Raw genomic sequence first — 24,585 nt, 5'->3', positions numbered from 1 at the left:
AAATTAGAGGCCAAAATAATTGATTTTTTTAATCAAATCAACCTCTCTTATTAATAAAAAAAGTTCCAAACTTGACTTGCAAAACTTTTACTTTCTTTAAACAATGAAAAATTGTTCAGCTATAGATAATCATTTTTTCCATTGTATACTTTACAAATAAATGATAATAGGATTTGACTAAAAATCTCATGAATAAATTTTTGAAATCAAAACAAAATATTTTGGTAAGACTAATTCCTTATATGCCTATCTTATAAAAATATGACACTTGAATTTTACATTTCAGCATATATGGAGTAAGCACTATTTTGGTTCTCGTTTATTTGAATAATGAGAAAATTTAATATCTAATATTTTATTCTCAATTGGGCCAATCAAAACTTTTTAAATTGCTAACAAAGAAAGTAATGCATATGGAAATATTAAAAACTAAATGGTAGTAAAAGTTACAAGTTTAGTTCTTAATACTTATAATATAAATCAATATAGCACTCAAGTTTCTCCAAAACAATTTGAAAGCAAAAAATAAATATTTTTTTATGGCTCTAAACGCTTGTCCATGAGACAATGACAATGGCTAATTGGTTGTCACTTGGTGAGTTACTATCTTCCCATTATCCAAGATTGTACCTCTTGCACACTTCAAGATTATTATCTCATGGATATCGCATCTCATGAATAGTTTGACCTTGTCATCTTATCAACAACAACCGTACGTTTAAAATATTCCATGGTTAGATATTTGTTTAGATGTTTTAGATCATATGCAAAGTTTAGATATGCTTCTCCAATTACCTCCTCCATATTTGTCTAAGCCTTGGAGAGATAACCTATATATTACATAGTGTGAGTAGAGAAAGATGGTTAATTCTTGTATCAATCTTGCCCTTCTAATAAGGAACTATAAAATATAACAATAAAGCAATATTCAATAGATTTATATATACATACCAATTTGATGCACAAAAAAACAAATATGAACATTTTATGAGTTTTTTCATTCTAAAAAGCATTCAATTCTAATATTACATAACATGAGCTAAAAATATATTTGTGGAAAGTAAACTTGGATCTTGGTTTTGAAACAAAAAAAGAATAAATTTTTTGGACCAAATTTTGGCCCCGTGCATTCTACGGGCTCACAAGAACTTGGTTATGATGATACATTTTGGATACTATTAATTATTGAATTTACTATTTGTATTTCAAAAACAAAACATGTTTATTTCCTTTAATTTCAAAATGTTTCATAATCATATTATTTTACTTTGTATTGATTTTCTAGCAAATAACACCTTATATGACTATATGACTCAAGGCATGGATTTATAACTAGTTATTTCTTAGTTGGCTACTAAAGTGAGATTCAACATGTAAGGATAAATCCCAACTCATGAAGCCAACTTGAAATTAGGCTTATTTATTATCTTTATTAGAGACACCATCTCTTAACTTTATTCTAAAAGTTCTCTTTATCAAAGTAATTATTAGGACTTTTACAGTCGAGACGCAATACATAATTATTTTCTAACAACTCACATTCTCATGATCTTTTGCATAAGTTCTACTAAAATACTAATTCTATTTCATTATAGTTCAAGTCTCGATGTAGTAGCCACATAGCTTCAAACTTATTTTTGCAATTGCTAATGTCATTTGAAAACAGTTAATAATACATAAATCTCTGTGACACCTAATTGCCTATGATGACTGTCACAAACATATTGTTATCCCAATAATGATACAACGCAAAAGTCTGTTGAGCACTCTTTGTTTAAGTGTCAATTAATTAATTCAAATGTTCAATTTTTTATTATCAAACGGTCTGAATATTTTAAAATCTGAATTCATTAAGTTTAAGTGCTGAATTAGGGCCCTGTTTGGCTCTTGAGTTTTTTGCCAAGTTTGTCTGTTACAAGTTTTTTAAAAACTTTAACTACAGTAATTTCAAAAAACTTTTCAAAATTTTTAAATTATACACTTTAAAATATTCAAAAATTTACACACTTCAAAATTTTTTTTTAAAACTTCTACAGTAAATTACAGTAAAATTTTAGACAAACACCCAAAAAACTTACTTGTAAACGGGGATCAAACAAAACCTAGCTTTGACTACCTAAGTTTTAGCATGAACAATGGATAAAATCGAGTGGATGGCTTAAAGGACCTCCTCAACCCGCAGTAGTCTTGTTCTTCCTCGCCCTCAAAATATCTGACACCTTAATCTCATATTGAGTGATGGCGGTAAGACTCTACCACAGCACCACAACTACCACCCCTTACTTCTATAAGTTACCCAATTTAATCATTTATGAATACCATAATTTTTACGCAATCCAAGCCACCAAAAGACATCCCCAAAATACTACCATTACTGAGAAAATCTATGTTAAATCTAATGGAACCATGAAAGAAATATGAAATATATATATATACACTCACCAAAGATAACAATTTCCTTGTCATAACAACCAAAACCAACCAAATTCCACATATGATAAGAAGAAATCAGTACATAAATAAGCTTTTTCCAAATCAACCATATATATTCAAATCTTAATTGCTAAATGCATTCGATTCTTCTTTTCATGGGTTATTAAATCCCTGTAAAGCTTTACCTGATTAAGAGCACGAGGACCAATCTCCTTATTTGCTACCTATAGACATGCACGGTTGCTTGTGTCTTGTATAGTGATGAAACAATATATATCACGTGAATGGCAAAGTTGAAGACGCAAGATGGTTATTACATTCCTTACGATTATGGTCATTTACTTTCCCTTTTCATTTGATTAAATTTACCATAATTTTTTTTAAATTTTCAGCAAAAAGTCTCTTTTTTCTTTTTTTCTTGATCTCCATTTTTCTAGTTATTAGACCATCTTTTTTCTTAAGGAAAAAAGTTTAAACTCATTTAGAATTTCTATTGAAGAAAAGAGCTTTGGATATATTTTTAGTTAAACAAACGTCTTTACTAAAAGAAACAAAAAAAAAATCCCTAAAAGAAGTCTTCAAGTTTGTTTTTGTTTTAATTTTTAGTACTTTTGCATAGAGGGCACTTCTGTACTTTTAGTATTTTCTATTTGCTGGTTGACGGATGTTACTTATAAAAGGGTCATCGTAATATGGTTAAACCTATAGTCTAAACTATAGCGAAGGTAAATGTAATTAACCCTTTATTATATTATAGGGTAAATTACAATATTCTCCCCTCTAGTTTTCTCCAAAATTAGAGATCTCCCCTCTTGATTTCAAAATAACATGTGGATCTCCTTCATCATTGCTCTATATCCACTAAGCATTTATGATAGTTTTCGCTTTGTAATTTTACCCTTTACTTTTCTTGTTCATGTTCCTTATATCAAACAAAAAAGAGTTGTTAAAACAAAAATTTTGAATTCTAACCTATATTATTTATTCATGGAAAAGTAGAAAAGAGAGATTTAAAACAAAAATATTTTAAAAATACAAGCACTTAGTCAAAAAATAAAAAATAAAATTGGCGGAGAGCTAACTTTTATAGCTATACATCCATTAAGTGTCATCAATTTTATCCAACCTTAAATTTTGATGAAAGGAAATTATAACCCATCCTATTCTTTTTTTTTTTTTTGAAAACACTTAGATGGCATTAATAATTACTCATGTGGCATTTTTGATACATTGAAGCGAGTTTATTACAAAATTACTTAATCTTTTAGGGGAAGTTTTTGAACAAACAATAGAAGAATTGCTAAAATTAAAGAGGAGATTAGCTTGATTTACCTAATATCATATTTATGGTACAATTTGTCCCAATACAATTAGAGCTGGCAATTATACCCAAAACCCAACAACCCACCCAACCCACCCACTAATTTAAGAGGTTGGGTTGGGTAAGTTGGGTATTGGGTAAATTTTGGGTTGGGTAATAAAAACCCATATATATTTTGGGCGGTTTGGGTATTTGTGTTGGGCACCCATTACCCAACTTTTCCCTCTTTGTATGTTTTTTATGCAAGTATAACCCATCCTGTTGACACATGGAAAAAGACATTCTTGTGTACAAAAGTGTTACCACCACCCCCCGCCCCCCAAAAAAACCGGGGCAAAAAAAAAAAAGTGTTAATTTTTGGAGTAAGTTCCCTGTATTTTGGTTGGACTTTTTGATGGTTTAGTAAAGGGGTTAGCAATTATCATTTAAACGTAATTTGACCTCTGCTATTGTAGAGCAATAAACATTTCTGAGACAAGTGTTGTAAAAATTCGTTTATGGAGCGATTAAATATTGAAGTAATAGCCAAATTTTTGTTAATCCTTTCACTAAAGATTTTTATGCTAAATGTTGAAATTATAAAGATATGGTTTATTGAAAGCTAATTATTTGACAAGAGATTCTTTGTTATAATTTTTTCCGTTACACTCGTTACATTATTTAGTTGATTGACATGTGTCCCATGCAATAATAAATAAGAATTTGAGTTTTAAAATATCTCTTAGTTTGGACCAAAGCTATACCCAGTTTGAAAATCCTTACTTGTATAAAAAATAGTGAGTTCATCCAAGTAGTTTAAATAGTTAGTATGTGTGTGTATTTGTGAAAGTATATTAGTGTGTATTGTAATGTGTTTGTATGTGTAAAAATAACATATTTCAAAATAGCTTAAGAAGTGAGTATATTTTTGTGTCTATGAGTGTTTTAGTGTGTAAAATTATGTGTATCTATGTGAAAATGTGTTTATGTGTGTGAAATTTTTTTTTTTTTTTTGTATGTAAAAATGTATTTGAGAGAGTTTATGTATCAAAATATATTAATTAATATATTGGGTCATATTTGGGTCATGGGTTTGAGATAACCCAATATGACCCAACCCAAAATTAACCCACTCTAAAGTTGGGCGGGTTGGGTGTAACCCATTTAAATGAAAATCCAACATTAACCCGCCCAAAATCCGCCCAACCCGCCCAATTGCCAGGTATAAATACAATATAACATGGGAGCCCGATGTATGACTATATCTGTAATTCCTTTAAATCCAACGGGTTTAAACACAATTTCATTAAACTATAGGGGATGCAAATACAATTAGTGTGTTCAGATTGTCAATTATTTTACGTTATTTACACCTTATTTACATATACTTTACTTGCATCATCAACACATTTTTCTATTATCTTTTTATTTCACATACATCATTTCAAAAAGGGTTACAATATTTTTTTAACAAAATTATCTCAAATAATTTACAATCCAAACACACTCAATATATCCTTTCGGAAAAATTCAGCTTTTTTTTTTTTTTTTTTGGTCAGAGTAAAAATTCAGCTTCTTGAACCCCACAGCGTAGTAACCAAGCAAGCCAGCGAAAGTCAAGAAAGCTCCATACACACTGCCGCACGTTCAGTACACAGCAAAATGGCGGAACCCAAAACGAAGTACGATCGTCAGCTCAGGTAACTTATTCTGAAGCTTTTCTTTGCCTCACTATTTTCTTTATTGACCCTTTTGACCTTCGGCATTGTCTCTATTTACTTTTATTAGTAATAGCTTTAGGGCAAGAAGTATAGAATTTATTGATATTTTTCTGCTTTAGCGTTGTTTAATTATTTATTAGTAATAGAAATTTCAAGTTTAAACGTTATTTGTAAATTTTATTGGATATCTTGGATTGAAATTAGTTGATTAATTATTGCTTTGTACATTGATCTTGTTTTAGTTGCCTTAAAGCATAATCGCTTTTCATTTTCTTTAAGTTGGTTCTGTTATCCAGAATTCGAGTGAAATTAATATCACTTTTTGCGTAGCTTTTTTTTTTTTTTGATAATAATATTGCAATGTTATGATTTTTGTACTAGGGTTATAGGAGTTTTATAATAGTAAATTTGGTTTAAGATATTTAATCTTGGTTCGAGTTCGAAAATGGTTATAAAGAGTTGAATTTTGTGGAGAAGAATGGAGAAAGTAAAACGAGAATATATGAGTTTTTATGGTTATTTACTATATTTGTTTATTTTTGTACTGCAAATTTGGTTTCTCAGAATATGGGGTGAGCAAGGACAGGCTGCACTTGAGAGATCTAGTATATGCTTGTTGAATTGTGGGCCAACAGGTTCAGAAACATTGAAAAATCTTGTTCTTGGTGGGGTTGGAAGTATCACCATTGTCGATGGCTCAAAAGTTGAAGTGGGTGACCTTGGGAATAACTTCATGGGTACACATTTTGCTTTTGACATATATTTCTATCAACGTTGTCATTTATGTGTTGTGCTGTTTTACTGTGTTTTTTGATCGTCTTTTCTGATTTTTAATTGTAATTGTTGTAGTGGACGAATCATGTGTGGGACAATCGAAGGCCAAATGTGTGTGTTCATTTCTTCAGGAGCTAAATGATGCCGTTAAAGCCAAGTTTATTGAAGAGTATCCCCAGGCATTGATTGAGTCAAATCCATCATTCTTCTCACAGTTCACTCTGGTAGTGGGCACACAGGTATGAATTTCTTTATTTTTTAAGTTAATTCTTTGTTGATTTATGTCACATATATGATTAATGACGTAGACTCATTTAAATTTATGGGCACCATCAAGCTTGGCAATAAGATTTATAATTGAGACAAAGTCAAATTAAACATCAATGTAACCTTAATTTTCTACTGATCCATAGTGATTGGAATTCATATTGATTCCTAGTGCCTCATTGCTTACATATACTTAATTGGAGATATATGAAGGAACAAAGAAGATTAGTTTCTCTGTTATTGTTTCTGCAATTTAATATAACTAAGCCAGCATAGTTTGAGTTGTCAAATTTGGTGTTAACCTCTTAAGCTATCAGTCTGCTACATCGCTTGATACTTGAATCAATTGGGTCAAAGGGTCAAACTGATGACCATTTACAATCCTAAGATATCCCCTTCAAAGGAAGCAATTGGGAAATTTTTTTTCCTGGTTAACTGCAGTAAGTTCCAACTCCTTTGTAGCCTACTCATGTTAAACCTTCTATCTAGTGAATTAGGCTGTTCAAAGTCTTTGATTTCTGGAGTTTTGGTTGGATCTAAGCATTCAGAAGTTACTTGCGGGGAATCTATCCTAACACTTATTTTTTTTTAAAGAAAATTAAACATGGAAAGATGCACTTTCAGCCAGTAGATGTAGTCATGGAGTGGTTGAGATTTTACTGCCGAGGGGATTTTTGATGTCTACCTTCACTTTTAAAAGTAGAAGTCATGAATTGATGTTATTTACATATCTCATTGTCTTTTTTTTTTCAGCTGGTTGAAGATTCAATGGTGAAATTGGACAGAATCTGTCGAGATGCAAATGTTGCTCTGGTATTTGCACGCTCATATGGTCTAACAGGTTTTATTCGGATCAGTGTGAAGGTGACTGACTTTTGCTTTCACATTTGCTGAGATAATTGGACAATTTAGAAACTTTAACATTTGAAATCTCATAGTTACATCCTATTGCAGGAGCATACTGTGATTGAGTCAAAGCCTGATCACTTTTTGGATGATCTCCGGCTAAATAACCCATGGCCAGAGCTCAGAAGGTTAGTCACAGTACTTCTGCATGTGCATTGATTGTTTCTGAGAATGTTAATTCTTTTGATGGTGTTTTTGCCTTCAATTTAATAGGTAGATTCTGATGATATATTTGTTACTCATAGTTTTGCAGACACTATTGATTTGAACACATCTGATCCAGTCGTCCATAAGCACACCCCTTACGTCATCATTCTCGTTAAGATGGCAGAAGAGTGGGCAAAAAGTCATGGTGGATGCCTTCCATCAACTAGAGATGAGAAGAAACAATTCAAGGTTCAAAATTTGGTTTTCACTTGCGATAATATTTTATTCTAGTTTGGTTTCTGAGACCGTTCTTGTTTTAATTATCTTAGGACCTAATTAAAGCCAGGATGATTGCAATTGATGAGGACAATTATAAAGAGGCAATGGAAGCTTCATTTAAAGTCTATGCTCCTAGAGGAATCAGTAAGTAATGATTTTGCGGATTCAAGACATAATTAGAGTTGTTGGGAATTGTAGTAATTGGGTTTGAGCACATTTTTGAAGTCACATGTTGTCACAACTACTGCAAATCTTATACTAATGAGTGGGATAGCTGGGAACTGCCTAGCAGTTCTGATTTTGGTTGTTTTAGAAGTATTTTTTAAGCTTTGGGATGGAAATAAGATTCTTGATCAAGATCGTATCTTGAACTTGCCTTTTCTGATAATCTGATTCTGTGCTTATATTTGTGCCTATTACAAACTTTTTGAATGTGGAACCAAGTGCTAATGGTATATTAATGTTCTACTAATACTAGAAAATTTGTGTTTCAGTTCATTTTAGTTGATTAAATGATCTGCTTCTACTTGAAAACTTATAGTATTTGCATGCATTAATTACAGTAGTAGTTTGCAACTCAAGTTTGACTTGCTTTTAGGTTGGTATTTCACTTTCCTACTCATGTCAGAATTCTATTTTTACCGGTCAACGTATTTTTGATGTAACAACTATATTTTATTTTCGTAGAAATGTATATTTATCTTTCTTGATTTCACAATTAAGGTTCAGAGTTAGAGAAGATAATTAATGATGGTAGTGCTGAAGTTGGTTCAAGTTCATCAGAGTTTTGGGTGACTGTGGCAGCTCTAAAGGTAACTTTTTGTGGATTCTGTATGCTCTGTTTTTTTATCATACAAATATTAGCTCTCATTTTTATAATAAATAATTAGCAAATTCGTCTGCTAACATTTCATTTTATGAAATTAGTCTTCTAGTTTAATAGATTGACTATCTATTGTAATTTCGTTCAACAGTTCTTTAACAACCTTGAATTTCTACCCTTTTGACCTGCATGATTGCCCAACCATATTTCATGCCTGCTCTGCAGGATTTCATTGACAATGAAGGGAATGGGGAGGCACCTCTTGAGGGTTCAATACCGGATATGACATCATCCACTGAGTTAGTGACTAGCATTTTTGCAGGACAAGCAGTATTTTGTCATTTACGTCTATGAAAATTATGACTTGTATATTATAGAGCTTTTCCGTGTACATTGTAGGTTGTATGTAAATTTGCAGAAGATTTACCAAGCAAAGGCTGTGGCAGATTTTATTGCTGTGGAGCAAAAAGTCAGGCATATCCTGAAAATAATTGGTAGAGATCCATATAGCATCTCAAATGCTTACATAAAAAGCTTCTGTAAAAATGCAAGGAAACTCCGAGTAAGTCTGTTTTATTCTTGAAATGTTAATCCAACTTTCAGTTAGAAGAGTGATTGTTTGGAATCGTCACTTTTCAGCAAATTTTGCATTGAATGGATCCATGATGAGATCCTTTTGAAACTGTTTGACTGCAATGAAGAAACTCGTTTGTTTTAATTTGACCTTTGGCAAAACAGGTCGATAGATTTTGCAATGTTGCAATGTTCAGCTTGGCAGGGGCTGTGAGGGTGTTATATATTTCTCCGTCACATTGTGTTTTTGTTTTTCTTTTGTTTCCCTTTTTCTTGTATTTCCACCCTGTTTGGTGTATTTTTGTGTACAGTAGATATCAACTACTGACTTTGCCAGACTAAGTAGAGAACTGCCCTTTATTATTGACTCCCTCAATTCTATGAGGACTGAAACATCATGCTGTGTTGAACTGTTTTTATCATATCAAAATGTTCTCTTTTAGTATCTGAGGCATATGATATGGTTTTAGGTTTGTAGGTATCGGCCCATTGAGGATGAGTTCAACACCCCAGTCCAAGCAGAATTACAGAAGTGTCTGACTGATGAAGACTACAGGTATATACATGCTTATCAGCTTTTCTTTGGTTTATGGGCTAGTTTCTAGAAAAAAGGAAGTGAAAAATTATTTGATGTCACTTGATAGAGTGGATTTTTCAGACTGGCTTAAACCTTGAGAATATTGTTTGTATTGTTTTGTAGTAACTGAGGGGGTTGAAGACCAAGAAGTGAAAGGGGGGAAAAGAAAAGAAAAACTGACCTTTGTTAAAGGACTGCTCTCAGGTTCATAAATTACATTTGGGATGCTTGATCTAGATAACATTTCAGGAAAAGTAGTCCTATTCTATAGTAAAAGTGACTTCAGAGCTGGGTCTGACATTGGTATGCATGTTTTATCTATTTGACTAGCTACTAATGTGAAGTTTTCTTTCAAGGACTTAAAAGTTTTTTGGAGCTTCATTATATAGATCTTTCATTGTCAGTGGCTTGGAAAGTCTGACCAGACTTAATTTGAAACCTAGGTTTCTTGACTCAATGGAACCAAAATATGAGCAAGGAGAAGAAGAATTAGAAGAGTAGTTTCATTAAGTTCAAAATAGGTTACATATTAAGGAACCAGAAATACCTGTACAAGTTTTCTCAAGTTTATAGTCTGCTGTGGTTATCCATTCTCCCGGTTATCTGCAGAAGTCATCATCTCTTAGAGCTCTGCACTGTGTAGGGAAGGCCCGTTGATGGTTAAGAGAAAAAAATGTAGGGGAAAGTAATAGTACAGCATAAAACTGAGGCCTCTTACCCGAAAACTGAGGTTGGAAGAAATGAGTGATTTCTGAGTCTAGTTTATTGAGGATGGTTGGAAAAACCCAAAAGGGAAAAAAGAAGTATATTTATGCTCGGGAATTGGGGTTTAAGGATAACATACTACTATTTGTTTCTAGTATTTGAAGTTGTATCTCCTTAGTTGGCATCCTTATTGGAGGTTGTTTTATTTTGTATATGCAATTCATAGGTGAGACTTTTTTTTTTCCCTGGTTGAGTTTTTTGATCATTCATTCAAGTGGCATCACCTCTTTTGAAAGCTTTCTGTTGCACAAAATTAAGGATTGTGTATGGGATTTTCTGTTCAACAAGTTACATAATAGGTTACTCTCGTCTGTTTTGTTTTTATTGTTGGCTCAGAGAGATTGTTACAGAAAGGAACTGTTAAGACATTCTGCTTGTTTCTAGTAAATCATTCAAAAAGCTAGGATTAAGAGAAATTGATATCGATCTATCAGCATTTAACTTTTTTTTTTACTTTGTTTCCAGCACCTGCAAAACTTTAGGAGCTGATTGCAAATAGTTAGATATCTTACTGCTCTTTCTAGATTTGTCACATGTCACATGTTCAGCATTGTGATTTCTCTTTATTTGGCCTCAAATTTTGTGTTATAGTTATGCTGCAGGGTTCTACATTCTGCTTCGAGCTGCGGACCGTTTTGCTGCAAACTATAATAGTTTCCCTGGCCAATTTGAGGGGTAAAACCATAATTTAGACACATTCATTGCGGAAACGCTATTTGATCATCATCTTAGCGATTCTGCTATTTTAATTTTCTGCAGTGGGATGGATGAGGATATTTCCAGATTGAAAAGTATTGCGGTCAGCCTCCTTAGTGATCTGGGCTGTAATGGTTCATCTTTAATAGAAGATCTTATAAATGAAATGTGCCGGTATGGTGCTGCAGAGCTTCACGCTGTGGCTGCCCTTATTGGTGGAATTGCATCACAGGAAGTGATCAAGGTTGGGATGTCTTTCCTTTCATAATTTTTTGGGAGAATGCAGACATAACCGTCCAATTAGTAATGAACTTTCTTGCCAAGTTATGGTCTTTTTTAACTTTCTCCACAATTACTCCACAATTACGAATATATTTAAAGCCAATCATTTTGCCTCTACTACAGCTCATCACAAGGCAGTTTGTTCCTATGTCTGGGACTTTCATCTTCAATGGCATTGATCACAAGTCTCAACTGTTACTGTTATAAGTAGTTTCAGCGATGGTATGTCTTTGATTACGTTTCTTTAGTTGTGGTACCAGATTCTTGAAGGATCTGATGTGCATTTCTGGTTAATTCTTGAGCAGATCAGATTTCTCCACTTCTGAAAGCACAGTGCTTGAAATTTATACTTGAAAGCTGGAAGATGGACATGCTCAGATGGCTGAATGGCGGAGGTTATTTCGATGGCTTTAAATTTATATTTGCACCTTATCCTTCTTTATTTTTCCGCCCATTTTGGTTGAGGGACATTTCTGTACCTGGTCCATGGTTGATTAGTTGAGGACAACACAAGAAGAGTATAGAATGAACTGCTGAAGTCTAAATTTGTGCAGTCGATATAATGTAACTAGAGATTTCTGCTCAAGGCTTTGTTGGAGCCGAGGGTAATAGAACAATCAGGGGCTGAATGGTACACCCAAGGAAACAAAATGGAAATGAATATTGAAGGTTATTAAGAGAATTCCCTTTCTTCTCTCTCTCTCTCTCTCTCTCTCTTGTCTTTTTTATTCCTCTTTCCACCCACCTGTGCAGAAAAGCCCTAATTTGGCAAAAGTCTGTCAGCAATATCTCGGACCGGAATAAATGATTAAGAAACATTCTTCACTAGCCCCGCCGTTGAAACCAATGGATAGGAAAAATTGCCCTGAAATCAAGATTGAGCTTAAATTTTTGCTAGTAAATTTGAACCGAAGAGATCTTCCAGTTATTCCACCTTAGGCCCGAGTATACAGTTGAATCCTGTTTTCCCTCTTGGTTGATGTCGCAATGCCTTAAAAAATCCGTGCAAACAAACTCGAGAATTTGCCACACTAAAGCAAGAAACAATGGCAAAAGAGATTCTTTAGAAATATAGCAGACTCAAAATGTCTGCTGGTGCATCACCGAGCAGTCCATTAGCGCAGACAAATTCTGAGGTCGCTGCATAATAGCTTCATCTGAATAGCAACAATCTGCAGACTTGCAAGGCCCTAATATGAAAAGGCAAACTTGTTCAATCATTGCCAACAAGTCCTTTTTAAATTGGAGTAAATTTGAGGTGTTCAGTTTCAAGAATAATGAAGACGGAAGGATTGCAGGTTTGAAACTAAAATCCCCAACGAAAGAGCTGCTTAATGCAAAACAACAAGGATGGTTTAAAGCAAATGATTTTCTTAACAATGCATAGAAAAGATGATCCTTGCATTTGAAAAGTATTCCACTATATAAGCTACAGCTCCAATGCAATCACTTGCACAAAATTCGGCTGATCATTGGAAAACCACGATGATAAGCAAAACGAACAAACAAATGAATACATAAACAGATATAAAACAGATTACATCTCCTAGTTTAACTATGCTGGTGCTCTCCTAGAATAAAATGGTAATTAAAAGGGTCTCTTGCAACCTGGCAGATTCAAGTCTTGATCATTTTCCCAATTCCTCAGCAGCTGCAGAAACTTTCTTCACAGGCTTGTACACGCTGAAATCCCCAAAGTCCCTCTTACCACTGGCAAAAAACCACCAGACATCAAATCCTTACACAAAAAATTCAGAAACCACACACTCCTGAGTCCTGACACCTGAAATCCAATATTCAAAAAGCAAAATATTCCACTTCTGTGGCTCCATTCAAAATATTTGACAACATATTATGCAGTATTTTATTATTTGTGATAAAAACTTACTTCATTCTGATAAATGTACTTAAAGAGTACTAGAGGTTCACCCTTTCACTTCTTAGCATTCCTTCACAATCGAGAAGGACAAGACGCGAATTAACCATATGAGAGTGTCCAACCTATTCCCAACAAATGCTTCCTACTTAAGAATTACGTACTTTCAAACACTCAAAAACAGGTTCAAGTACAACAATCATGAAAGTACAAGCAACTGCTATGTGAACTTGGATTTTAAAGTGCAGGGATCCAACCAAAGGAACAGTTTTAAATCCATTATAGATGCTTTATAAACATGCAGACATGTACGCATTAACAAAGAACTGGTAATATTGATACTGAAATTCACATATTAGAACAAGAATAAGATAATTATGCCTCTATGCTCACAATGCATAACTGGCACTGCAACAGAATAGCTATTATAAGTCTTCAACTTGCAAACAGAGGACAAATAAACTGTATGTACAGGACAAAATATGTTTAAATCGCAGTAATGCATTTACATATATCCCAGAAGCAGAATCTGATGGAACTAAAAAAATCCACATCCAGAAGAAAGCCAAAATACTTTAGATAAGTATCTCAGTTTGTATGAAAAGTAGATATCAAATCCAATCAGCACAAAAAGCTAAATCCAACAATCCTAGGGCTTCCAAAAAATTATGATCCCAACATTATAGGATGTGTACTATATTACAAAAAGTGCACCATCTTAGCTTGATTTTCACTGCTTGCTAAATCATTATCATGATGCCACGTTTCCTAGAGATGCTACCCTTATAGTTTTACTTGGGTCCTACAGTTTCTTTATCCTTGAACTCATTTGTAACCATTTTTTGTTTTGGTTTGAAAGTTTTGTTTTTAAAATTATTTGTATACTGACTTAATCATGTTGCATAGCTTCATTCTATCACTAAATCAAGATACAATGTGCTTATGGTATAAAAATCACACAGAACTCTAAATTTAGCATCCAAAATTCTACACACTTTCACTTGACAGTTTAGTTCAAACATTCTAGGCCTTTTAAGTTTCAACTTTTGTGCTGCATTTGCCTTTGGCATGTTAAGACTTTAAATACCATTTCAAATTAAAAAACACTCTTTCATGTGTGGGAATCTAAAAAGGCACTTCTGGGAGTCCAGCATTTTACAAACAGTTGCCATAGGTTGTAAGGATTGAAGAATGACTAGATATTACATCCCATATGAGCAGACCATACAAGGTCACTGCCATAAAAGTACCTGTGGTTCACATCCCATCCAGCAGGTAAGAAGCGAGGATGAAGAGCATCAACAAAAACTTGTCTCCATTTCTGGCAAAATTCAAGGATTCCATCCTCACCATATTCCTTCAGTAAATGATCAACAACTAACTTTCCATGTGGTCCATGCCCAAGTAGTGAATACTTTGACTGGTGCTTCGATGAAAAATTTCCATTATACGTTGAGCAGATCAAATTTGTCGCTCCATTCAATGGAGTTCCACTTTCAGCAACATCAGAAACTGAAAAAGGTATGCAATTGGTATTTCGAGACTTAGTACTGTCCGAATCTACTCCTTTACTATGGGCCGAAGAGACTTCACCATTGGCCAGAGTGTTGGAACAAGTGGAGTGACCACTTACGTCCGTTCTCATCTCCATCAAGTTTTGACCATTACTTTGTTTGCTACATGTTTCTTTACTATCTGTATCTGTACCAACCAAAACTTGAGAACTTGCATGCTTGAATTGTAGTCCTCTTTTTTTCCCTAGTCGTTTTCTCTCATACGGACTCATCCCAACTAGCAAAGCCTTTTCCAGATCTTCATCTGATATTTCTCTACCTCCATAGTACTGCATTACTATCTGCACAATCGATAGACACAAAAGCTCATTGAAGAAAATTCAACCACTGCCACTAAAAAAACAAAGAGAGGAAACAATGGCAAAGACATTTTAGACTTGTCTGACTTTCCAATATTTTATCTATTATAAGCATTTACAGTGAAAAGGAAAGCACTGCCAATAGAAATCAAAAGATGCAACACTTGGCCATGAAGAGATGTTGCTCCTAACGCGCATTAAAAGTTTTCCCCAAACAAATGATAGTAACAGCAATAAAATATCTAGAAACTATATGGAAGACAGAATGGACTCAAAACTCAAAAGGTTTCAAAGTCCTCATTTTCTGAAATCTGAAATACGAGAGAAAATGGGATATTAATGCTAAAGTTAGAGATCATACAATAACCAAATCAATATAATTGGACCAGCAATATGCAGTCAATTACCATCCCATGGTGTTTGAAGTACCATGTCTAAAGGACCATTGAAAGGTATTATAAAGTGAAAGTGTCATAAACTCAACCAGATTAGAAAAAAAAAATAAAATCTTTGCATGGAACATTAGTGCAGATATACCACACATTGGAAAATATTTTTGGATATACCATGTCATATACCAAAACATTGCAGATATACCACACATTCTTACTGCCATTCTTCAAGGAAATGCAAGACTATCAAGAAAATATAGGGTCTGCAACTAGATGATCTTACCATCATTTTACTTTTGACTACTACTCGTACCTTTTCATTCATTGCTACTACCCAAAATGAAAATACAGAAAGTTGACAACTATTCATACCTGGGTTAATTCTTCACGGCGTTTGGGTGGCATTCTTGGCCCATGGCGCAACAAAGCCATTGCTGCAGTGCGCAACTGCAAAGGAGATACGCCTACCTCCTCAAAATGTACATCAGTCGATTCACTTGTATTTTGAACTTGATCAGAATCAATTACTTTACGAATGTAAAGTGGTATTCCAAAGTCTGTAGCTATTTGTTTCTTGTACTTCTCGGTGGCAGCATGTGCGATTTCATGACAATCCACACAGAGAAGCACAATATCATGAGAGCGATGACTCTTCAAATGTTCAGGGAAATGCATTCTGTAGCACGAAGGTATAACCCGGTACCGTAAATAGTGATTCCCTTCACCACAACAAACACATATGTTTTTCTTACTTTGAATATAGAAGTCATTCCCCTCATCCTCAGGGCGACCTTTGGGTTCAAAGAGAAGCATTATAGCTGGAGGGTCATCTTCAACAAGTCTTGCCAGATCTCGATTAAGATACCTTTGACAATAAATATTCATATTCATTGGAGACTCCATATATTTCTCACAAGTAGGCTAGATTTGGAAATTAAGTATGAATAATGCAATCAAGAAGAGAGAAAATAAAGTTACCAGTCAAGCTTCTTCCGGTCACAGTAACATAACAATCGGCCGTCGTTTGCAAAGATTCTGCAATTATGATAAACTGGGGATTTGCAGGAGAATTTTTGAACGAATAACTCTCTTGAAGCCATACGAGCAACTTGCTTTGCAGCTCTAAACCCATTTGGTTTAGAAACTGTTCTATTTGTTGGTTTTAGGCTAGTTTTTGATAGTAAAACATAGTTATGTATTGACAGGGGACAAGTCCCATCTGAGCCTAGGTGCTTTTGTAGGATTGGAACTAACCAATCATCATCCTTGCCTATATTATCTTGAAACAGTAAATAAAAATCTTCAAAGTGACTGCAAACAACAGGCGATGGAGATTCGAGAAAAGAACCAAAATTCACGGAATCAGAATTTAGATCAGCTCTTGAGATGGTATCATATATTTCCATCTCAGTTGTTGGAACCTTTGCTGCAAGCATGCCTATGGCTTGCTCAGATAGGACATATCTCAAACTCTCATCGTGAACTCGGGCCTGAACAGATGTATAACAAACCAAGATGCAAAGCCTCAATTGTCTAGCAATCTTAAAGACTCAAATTGAACATGTATCTAGCAAGTCATAGGCTATTCTTCAGAAAATAGGCAGCTGGTACTTGAAATTAGAAACAAATAAAATAAAGGGCCAAATTATTATACATGCTCTCGAGGAAGAAAAGCACATAGATACATTCACTTACCATTACATCCCTCCAAGCACAAAGACGTCTCACAACAGCCTGAAACTGAATTATCAAGAAAAAGACAAAAGTTACTAACTCATCGACATACAAAATTTATGATATTTATGAAAATAAAGAGAGAAAAAAAATCATCGATACCTTAACCTGGCAGGAGCAATTTTCCTTTGTCTCACAACAGCAATTTGATTGGAAACTTCCTTGATCATTCAAATTACGAGAAATGATCGATGCTGCAGCAGATTCTCCTGGATAAGCTTCAATCTCCTTTGTGTAAAGTTGCAGACAAGCTGCATTTGAACGCCGACTAGCCTCGAGAACAAAATGGAACGTGTCATCGGGACGCGATGAATTTTCTGATACACTACTGTATTCAGGATTCGGGCACTTTACAAACCAAAAAACAATATGAGAGTGAACTTGTTCTAAATGTGCCTAAGTTGACAAGAAGAAACATCCCACTTATCATCTAATTTAATAGCAAAATTTTTGATAAGGGGCTTTTTTTAAATCTTTATTAATCTTGAGGAATATTTCAGACAGCTAGACCACAAGCTGATGGTTAGTAACAAATGCTAATCTAATTGTAAACCATGTCATGAGTCATGACTTGTATCTGATATGCAAATGAGTACTATAAATCATCATATCCCGCAAACAAAACAAATTGCCCTTTAGAAACTAAGAGAATGTGCTTTGCAGTAAAGGCTGATACTCTGAGAAACTAACGAGTAATTTGGATTGAGTAACTCAACTTCATTTGAATTAATTCAACTTTTGAACCAGATGATCGTGTCTCCATCCAGTTGGGTTTCTAGGGATATAGATAACCTTCTAAATGTTTACCATCATGTGACTAACAGATCCAAAGAATGATACATACTGAAAATGTTGACTCTGCTGACAAAAATGTACCCAGATTATGATCTTCATATATATAAAGCAACAAAGATGAGTTTTGGTGCACTATTATGTTTAATAATATTTTGAAAACTACAATATGTATAAAATACAACTTTTTTTTACATACACGACTTTTTTTTTTTTACAAAGAGTTCATAGAACAGTGGCACCAGAAAAGCCTGAAATACAGAGGGGAAAAGGCCTGGAAGTCAGCTCGTGTGAGCTCAAGTATGGAAAGAAAGGAATAAGCAAGCTTCTAACTGACTGGAAAGCTCCTTATGGATAATAACAACTCCTATTTCCAGGATTTTTCAAATTATTTTTAGGATTAATCTATTATACACTGAAAGTGTACACGCTGCCAACCTTGGATGAATGACAACTAATGTAAATTTGAACTTGAAATTCAAATTTTGGACATGTGTAATACATCCAACGGTGATGGTGCATACACTGTCAGTGCATGTAAAATTTGCTCTCATTTTTATTCATTATTTATTTATTTACTTTAGAAACTGAAAAGAAATCTTGACATGCATAGACACTTGGATGAAGTGTTCTGGGGGTTTACGAAGTCTAAAGCTATGTATTACAGCTATTAATCAACTCCAAGTAGATTCATGCATTAGATACTATTGGTTTGTCAGACTCACTGACTCCATAGTAGTTTTCTGATAGAAACACATGTTAGCTAATTTCACTATATATATACGTGTAGTGGCTACTCCACAATGTTTCTTTTCAAATTATATATTTTAGAAATCCATCATATAAACCAGTTCTCAACTGTTGACTTGTAAAACTCTCAGTAATTTATTGTTGGAGAAAAGTATGATCAATTTTAGAATACCATAAAAATTTAAAGCATGAATGCTAGAGAAGTCATAGAATCTACAATCAACACATAATTTCAAATTTTGTACAACAAGAGTAGGTACGTTGCGTACCTGTTCCATATAGTTTGAGCTCTGAAGTAAGACAATTTGCTACATACAAAAGATAGTGTGCATCTGTACGTGCATATTGCACCATCTCTGCAGGTAAGGGACGCTGTCTCCAGTCTTCTCGCTGCATTTTAAGTGGTGAAACAAACCCCATTAGGTGAACCAAGACACCAATAAAAGTAGCAAAATTTTGCCAGCTAAAACATGTGATCAAAAACTGATATGCAGCGTTGTCTTCTACATCACAATTAATCATTTATTTCAATACTAAATTTCTTACTACAACTTATGATGCTACCAATTGGTAACATAGGAAAAGAAGGTCAAGCAAGATAGACAATATTTGAATCCCTAAGCAATTTCAATTTTCCAGTCCATCAGAGTTGGCCAAAGTATAACAGGCTTTAGTTTATAAAATACTTTTAAGATCCAACTACGATGCTAACCAAATCCAGTTGATTATGCTAATCCAACTTCCCCCATCTTGTATCTAATTTATCCAGATAATCTTATTCTCTTTTCTTGTATATTTTGCTATTGCGAGAAGTCACTACTTGTTTCGCCAAAACAGATGATCTTTAGAAATTTTCATAAAATTGAGAGACAGGAAAGAAAGATGCTAACCTGTAACAGTTTATTTTTAACAACTCCACAATATGCTTCAAGCAAATATGCCAATGACTTTTGTGGTTTCAACAGCACATCACATGCCTGAATTATACAACTCCAAATGTCAAAGTCAACAAGCAAGATGCTACGCTCTACTTGAACTCTCTGTTCAATCCCATCAAAGGCACGAGACATGAGATAAATGAAAGGCATACTAAATCATGATGGTAGCTCACCTTTGCTGTATCAAATAGATTAACCAGATATATATGAAAATCTCTTTGAAGCCAGAGAATATCATTATCAGCTCCATGGAACACCTACATCAGTGGTAAGAACAAATTAAATTGGCATCAATGCGATTTGTTGTGAAGCATCACCATAATATACAAGGAAAGCAGAAAAATATGGAACGAGTATATCTGATATAAAATCTTTTGTTTCAATATTGACATCAAAATATGAAAAGGCATTGTTCACTTCCACGAGATATATTGCTAAAATCATTGATGAAAGGATGTAGATGATTATCTGGTTAATCTAGAAAGCCACTCCATGTATGCCCCCGATTCTCCTCTATATGCATGTCTATGAGAAAATCATAGATAATAGGAAGCAGATGAGAAAGTTATAATGCAAAGCAGTGGAAGCAAATAATGATAAATTATACATAAAACAAATCCATTCTGCTATTTCACTACAAGACATCTAACTTCCTTTCTCCAAGTCTGATCAGCGGATTAAAAGAGTAGCCTTTCTCGTTATTGTCATTTCTATTCAGATTAAAGTATTATGCAAACTATACTTAACCGTGGTACTTCGACCCATCTTACCATCAAAGAGGTAGATGGTGCCAAGGAAGTCCAGAGCATACTGTGTTTCTTTAAGGATGCGAATGAGCCTAATTAAGCCAAACATTCCAGTTTTTGAGATTTTTTTTTACCATTTTAATGAGTTTGAATATGTGATCATTATCCAGATGATTAGAAAGGGTCATTATTGAGCCAAGCTTGAGTTGAATTCGAGTCGCCTGAACCTTTTTACACATAAATACTAGGTTGTATGCTTATCATGCTGAGTTTGATTCCAGTTTGAAAAGTTAATGATTGCTAACTCTTCTTGATGCTTAGTTGGCAAATGAAGCTACCAAGTCAAGTCCGGTTAAAGTATCAAGTAGCTCAATTCAGTTCTTAAAATAGAAAAGGACAAGAATAGGGTTTCATGTTGGCAAACTACCTCCTCACCTCCTAAGACACAACTGAAATGATAACCAACCATGTATGACAAGTAGAAGCAAACAAGTCCTTTACTTTTGAGTTCATAAACAACTCAATAAACATAGAAGCAATCATTTTATAAAATCCTGGCCTTTTTCTTTAGCTGTCATCCGACAAGTTCAATAGCCTCCTATTGAACTAATATTATGTTGATTCACGTATACTTACTATTCCACAAATATCAACATTTTTTCTTTCAAACGTGTTTCCTTTTTCTTTTCTTTTAAGTGTGGATCATTACACATTTCTTGAGAAAGAAAAATGGGATGTTCAAATTTCAAAATTTAAAATTTAATGACAGCTGGCTATTTATAAGTAGTTGTATACCAGTTATAAGTTGAAGAAGAAGATTCACTACAAGCAATAAAAAATAAATTAAATCAACCATACCATGTGTACTAAATTACCTTGCAAATTAGAGGATCAGCAAACACGGGCTGAAGAATTCCCATCACATCATGCAAGGCAATTGTATCCACCAGATAGTCCTTACTTTTTGTCGATATCTATTCAAGAAAAACCTCACATTAAACACAAAAGCTCATATATTCTATATCTATGAATTAACTGAGTACAGTATTATGCCTCAGGGATGCAAATACACATCCACCTTAGCACTTAGATGCTTATTTCTTTTAAGAAGACATAAGACATTTCTATGGTTTTCCATATCTACCAACATTATATCAGCACATACACATGAACATTAAAAGTTTACCCTTTCTTTTTTTCAGAAAAATCCAATAGAACCCAGTTTGCATTGTATTGTACAGGAAAAAGATACCATTTTGAACAATTTGAAAATTTTTTTACACAAATGTGTAAAATTTTCACTCCTCACATACTCGAAAGGCATTCGTTTCCAAATACAAACACAAGTATCCATACCTGAATGAGAGATGTGATGCCTAAGAAAGATCGCAAACTATGCTGCTCAGTATCAACACCAAACACTTTCTCTTTACTCAACACCTCAGCAAGATCCTCCAGCTGCGACTTCGTTTCAACCCAAACATAATTATCAGCCTCATCCCCAATCATTTCCACTTCCCCACTAAAAAGTTCCACAAATTCAGCGTTCAAATTCTTCAATAATTCCCCAATCTCCGCCTTGTACGGATGCACATTCACATAATCCCCTGCCAAAACAAATTAAAAGAAGCTAATTTCATTAACATTTCCAAACAAAATTAAAATTTTCCTTTTTTCCACCTCTTCAAATTTACCATTGGCGGCGCCGGCAGCTTCCTGGAGCTTCAAATGCTTGAATTGAGAGTAAGAATTGTCTGCCACAACGCGTTTGAAACTGAATTGAGGTTTTCTAGGAGATTCTGTATCGAGATAGCAAGATTTCGATTGTTTCTTCTGTTTTTGCCTTCTGTTTTTTCGAATTTGTACTGCCAAAATGATGGAGATCGCCACCGCGACTGTGATTGAAAGTGCAAGCTTGAACTTGCTGCTTCGATCTTCCATGGTGATTTAGCGTTTTCTGGAATCTGGACTTTTCCCCTTTCTTCTTCTTTTTCAACTTCAGCTCGGCTGCATTGGGATGAGTCAAAACAACCGGAATTTGAAGGTTTTGGTGGGGAGGGGGTTTAAGGAGCTATTTGTTTGTTGTTGAATTTAAGCAGTAAAAGTGGGTTTGGACTGGGCCGAAGGTAAAACAGCCCAATTATTATTATTATTTTTTTGGTAACCCGGAACATATTCAACTCGAATTCTTAGGATCTGAGCCAGCACATCAAACCGGAAGAGTGCATCACGGCCCCCGCAGCGACCCTGGACGAGTCACAGGGATTTAAGTCCAGGATAAGATTCGAACCTTAGACCTCAAGGATTCTTAAAAGCCCGCTTACCGCTAGACCACTCCTGTGGGGGCAATAGCCCAATTATTGATGGATTTGGGGCAGGAACACATCAGTATAGATCGTCTGGTACAACTACAAGACCCAGATATGGCTCCAAATGGAAAATTTATCATACAACTTTTATTGGAAATGAGTGTTTGTAAAATCAAAAGGTGTTGGTAATATGTGTCAACTAACTATTTTGATTAGTTAGTCACCAAGAGAGTCTTAAGGCTTTACGTGGGTGTAGCTGATCAAGAGATCAAGTCCCTTGACTTGCATTCTAAAATCCAGAGAGCTTTTTGAAATGTTTTGCCAACGGTTACGCAACCATCTGAACTGGTGGTCGTTCAATCCCTCCAAATCCCCCTCTTGGCCCTAATGGGTCACACCCCTTTTCATAGTATAAAATAGAAATAAATCTATCGTGTTCGGAAAAAAAAAAGATAGTAAAATGTGTCAATAGTTTTTGAAAATATATTTAGCTGTTTTTGTATTTCTTGAGTCTTGAATTAAAGCAGACTAATTTGTTTAACCAGTGTAAATAGATTTGAGTCTATTAAATGTTCCAAGTCAATACTTAAAAAAAAAATGAAAGAGTGAAATTGACCACAAAATATTGAAAGGCTTACAAAAAAAAAGGGAAAACATACTCGCCACCTTTTTTTGTTGTTTCCTAAGGGCAAAGTAGGAGAATTCAAGTAAATAAACAAAAATTTTTGGTACCAAAAAGTTTGGATGGGATTGGCTTTAATCAACACCATGGGTTAGGGCATGCCTCCGAAACCATGGAAGGTTTACAGGAATTTTTACAGATTGACCACCAACATAGCCTTATAGGTACGTATTGTCTATCAACACATCCTTATATTAGCAATTAGACTTGAACATCCAATCTTTTGTAAGGAAGTGACCAAAATTTTCTATTCTATATGCCAAAGGTACACAATAAAGATACAAAAATTAGAGGTTGGTATAAAGTTCTAGCATTCTTTTTTATCTTCTAAGTTGTAGCATAGAGAATTTACAAAGAACAAGGGTTTGATGTCATATTGAAACTATTTAGAATCTGTTTGATAGCTCAATTCATTCAATTAAACTTAATCTTTTAAGTTGCTAATACTTTAGCACAGAGAATTTACAACTTTTGTGGGACAAAATAAAATTGGCTTACATTCTTTGTGTTGTGTACTAAGTGCATGTAACTGAAGAATCAAAACAAAGAATGAGGGATAGATGTCATATTGAAACCACTTAATCATCATGCTTTCAAACGCATTCTAATTCAGATTTTGTACATTTTTAAGGCTTATTTAGCATAAGCCAACATGAAAGACTTCGAAGCAAATGACACTTATTCTAAAGGTGAAATGAGTTGGTAACTAGTAATGTACGTATTTAAAGACAGATTGGTCATGGAATTTGGCAGGCAAAAAAATCAAGCAACATAATATGAGTTGACAAGATCACATAAAAGCTATTAAGCTAAATTAAATGAGACAATAATAGATATTAACCTTAACATGCTTGGTGAGACTACATCAAAGGTTCCACAAGTTCGACGTTTGGCTCTTTATTGCCGGAGGCAACCCTGAAAGAAGGACAAAATAAATGGCTTTTTCGTAA

General features: G+C 34.2%; 2 protein-coding genes across 3 annotated transcripts; one reads left to right on the top strand and one right to left on the bottom strand.

Annotated features, from left to right (window-relative positions):
- Positions 1-5,349: 5,349 nt before the first annotated feature.
- LOC113770766 (NEDD8-activating enzyme E1 regulatory subunit AXR1-like) lies at positions 5,350-12,215 on the top strand. Of its 2 annotated transcripts, XM_027315343.1 has the most exons (15): positions 5,350-5,433; positions 6,019-6,191; positions 6,304-6,467; positions 7,249-7,359; positions 7,450-7,529; positions 7,647-7,797; positions 7,878-7,971; positions 8,551-8,639; positions 8,876-8,949; positions 9,050-9,212; positions 9,694-9,779; positions 11,157-11,240; positions 11,325-11,505; positions 11,667-11,765; positions 11,849-12,215. In XM_027315343.1, exons 1-14 carry the CDS (start codon positions 5,396-5,398, stop codon positions 11,748-11,750), a joined length of 1,572 nt encoding a protein of 523 aa, XP_027171144.1. In that variant the 5' UTR covers positions 5,350-5,395; the 3' UTR covers positions 11,751-11,765; positions 11,849-12,215. The 2 variants fall into 2 exon arrangements, 1 of the variants encoding a protein (XP_027171144.1); XR_003468423.1 differs by lacking the exons at positions 11,325-11,505; positions 11,667-11,765; positions 11,849-12,215 and adding an exon at positions 9,924-10,004 and having other exon boundaries at positions 11,157-11,238.
- A 721-nt stretch (positions 12,216-12,936) lies between these two features.
- Positions 12,937-22,667, bottom strand: LOC113770765 (protein RRP6-like 3). Its single transcript, XM_027315342.1, has 12 exons — positions 22,339-22,667; positions 22,001-22,251; positions 21,520-21,618; positions 20,072-20,155; positions 19,851-19,937; positions 19,230-19,350; positions 17,521-17,735; positions 17,380-17,424; positions 16,663-17,174; positions 16,057-16,549; positions 14,670-15,274; positions 12,937-13,253 (listed from the first exon to the last, which is right to left on the bottom strand). The coding sequence occupies exons 1-12, from the start codon at positions 22,583-22,585 to the stop codon at positions 13,172-13,174; spliced, it is 2,841 nt and encodes a 946-aa protein (XP_027171143.1). The 5' UTR covers positions 22,586-22,667; the 3' UTR covers positions 12,937-13,171.
- Positions 22,668-24,585: the final 1,918 nt, after the last annotated feature.

This window comes from Coffea eugenioides, chromosome 5 (assembly GCF_003713205.1).
Source record: "Coffea eugenioides isolate CCC68of chromosome 5, Ceug_1.0, whole genome shotgun sequence".
Classification (NCBI taxonomy): domain Eukaryota; kingdom Viridiplantae; phylum Streptophyta; class Magnoliopsida; order Gentianales; family Rubiaceae; genus Coffea; species Coffea eugenioides.
Note: the sequence above shows the minus strand (reverse complement) of the source record. Positions and strands in the feature narration are given on the sequence as shown.

Coding starts and splice junctions, on each gene's coding strand:
- LOC113770766 (XM_027315343.1), top strand. CDS start 5,396: ATGGCGGAACCCAAAACGAAGTACGATCGTCAGCTCAG. Junction 8,640..8,875: donor TGACTGTGGCAGCTCTAAAG/GTAACTTTTTGT, acceptor CCTGCTCTGCAG/GATTTCATTGACAATGAAGG. Junction 9,780..11,156: donor CTGACTGATGAAGACTACAG/GTATATACATGC, acceptor TTTGTGTTATAG/TTATGCTGCAGGGTTCTACA.
- LOC113770765 (XM_027315342.1), bottom strand. CDS start 22,585: ATGGAAGATCGAAGCAGCAAGTTCAAGCTTGCACTTTCAATCACAGTC. Junction 19,351..19,850: donor TTAAAAATAAACTGTTACAG/GTTAGCATCTTT, acceptor CTTAAAATGCAG/CGAGAAGACTGGAGACAGCG. Junction 17,425..17,520: donor ATTGCTCCTGCCAGGTTAAG/GTATCGATGATT, acceptor TTGATAATTCAG/TTTCAGGCTGTTGTGAGACG.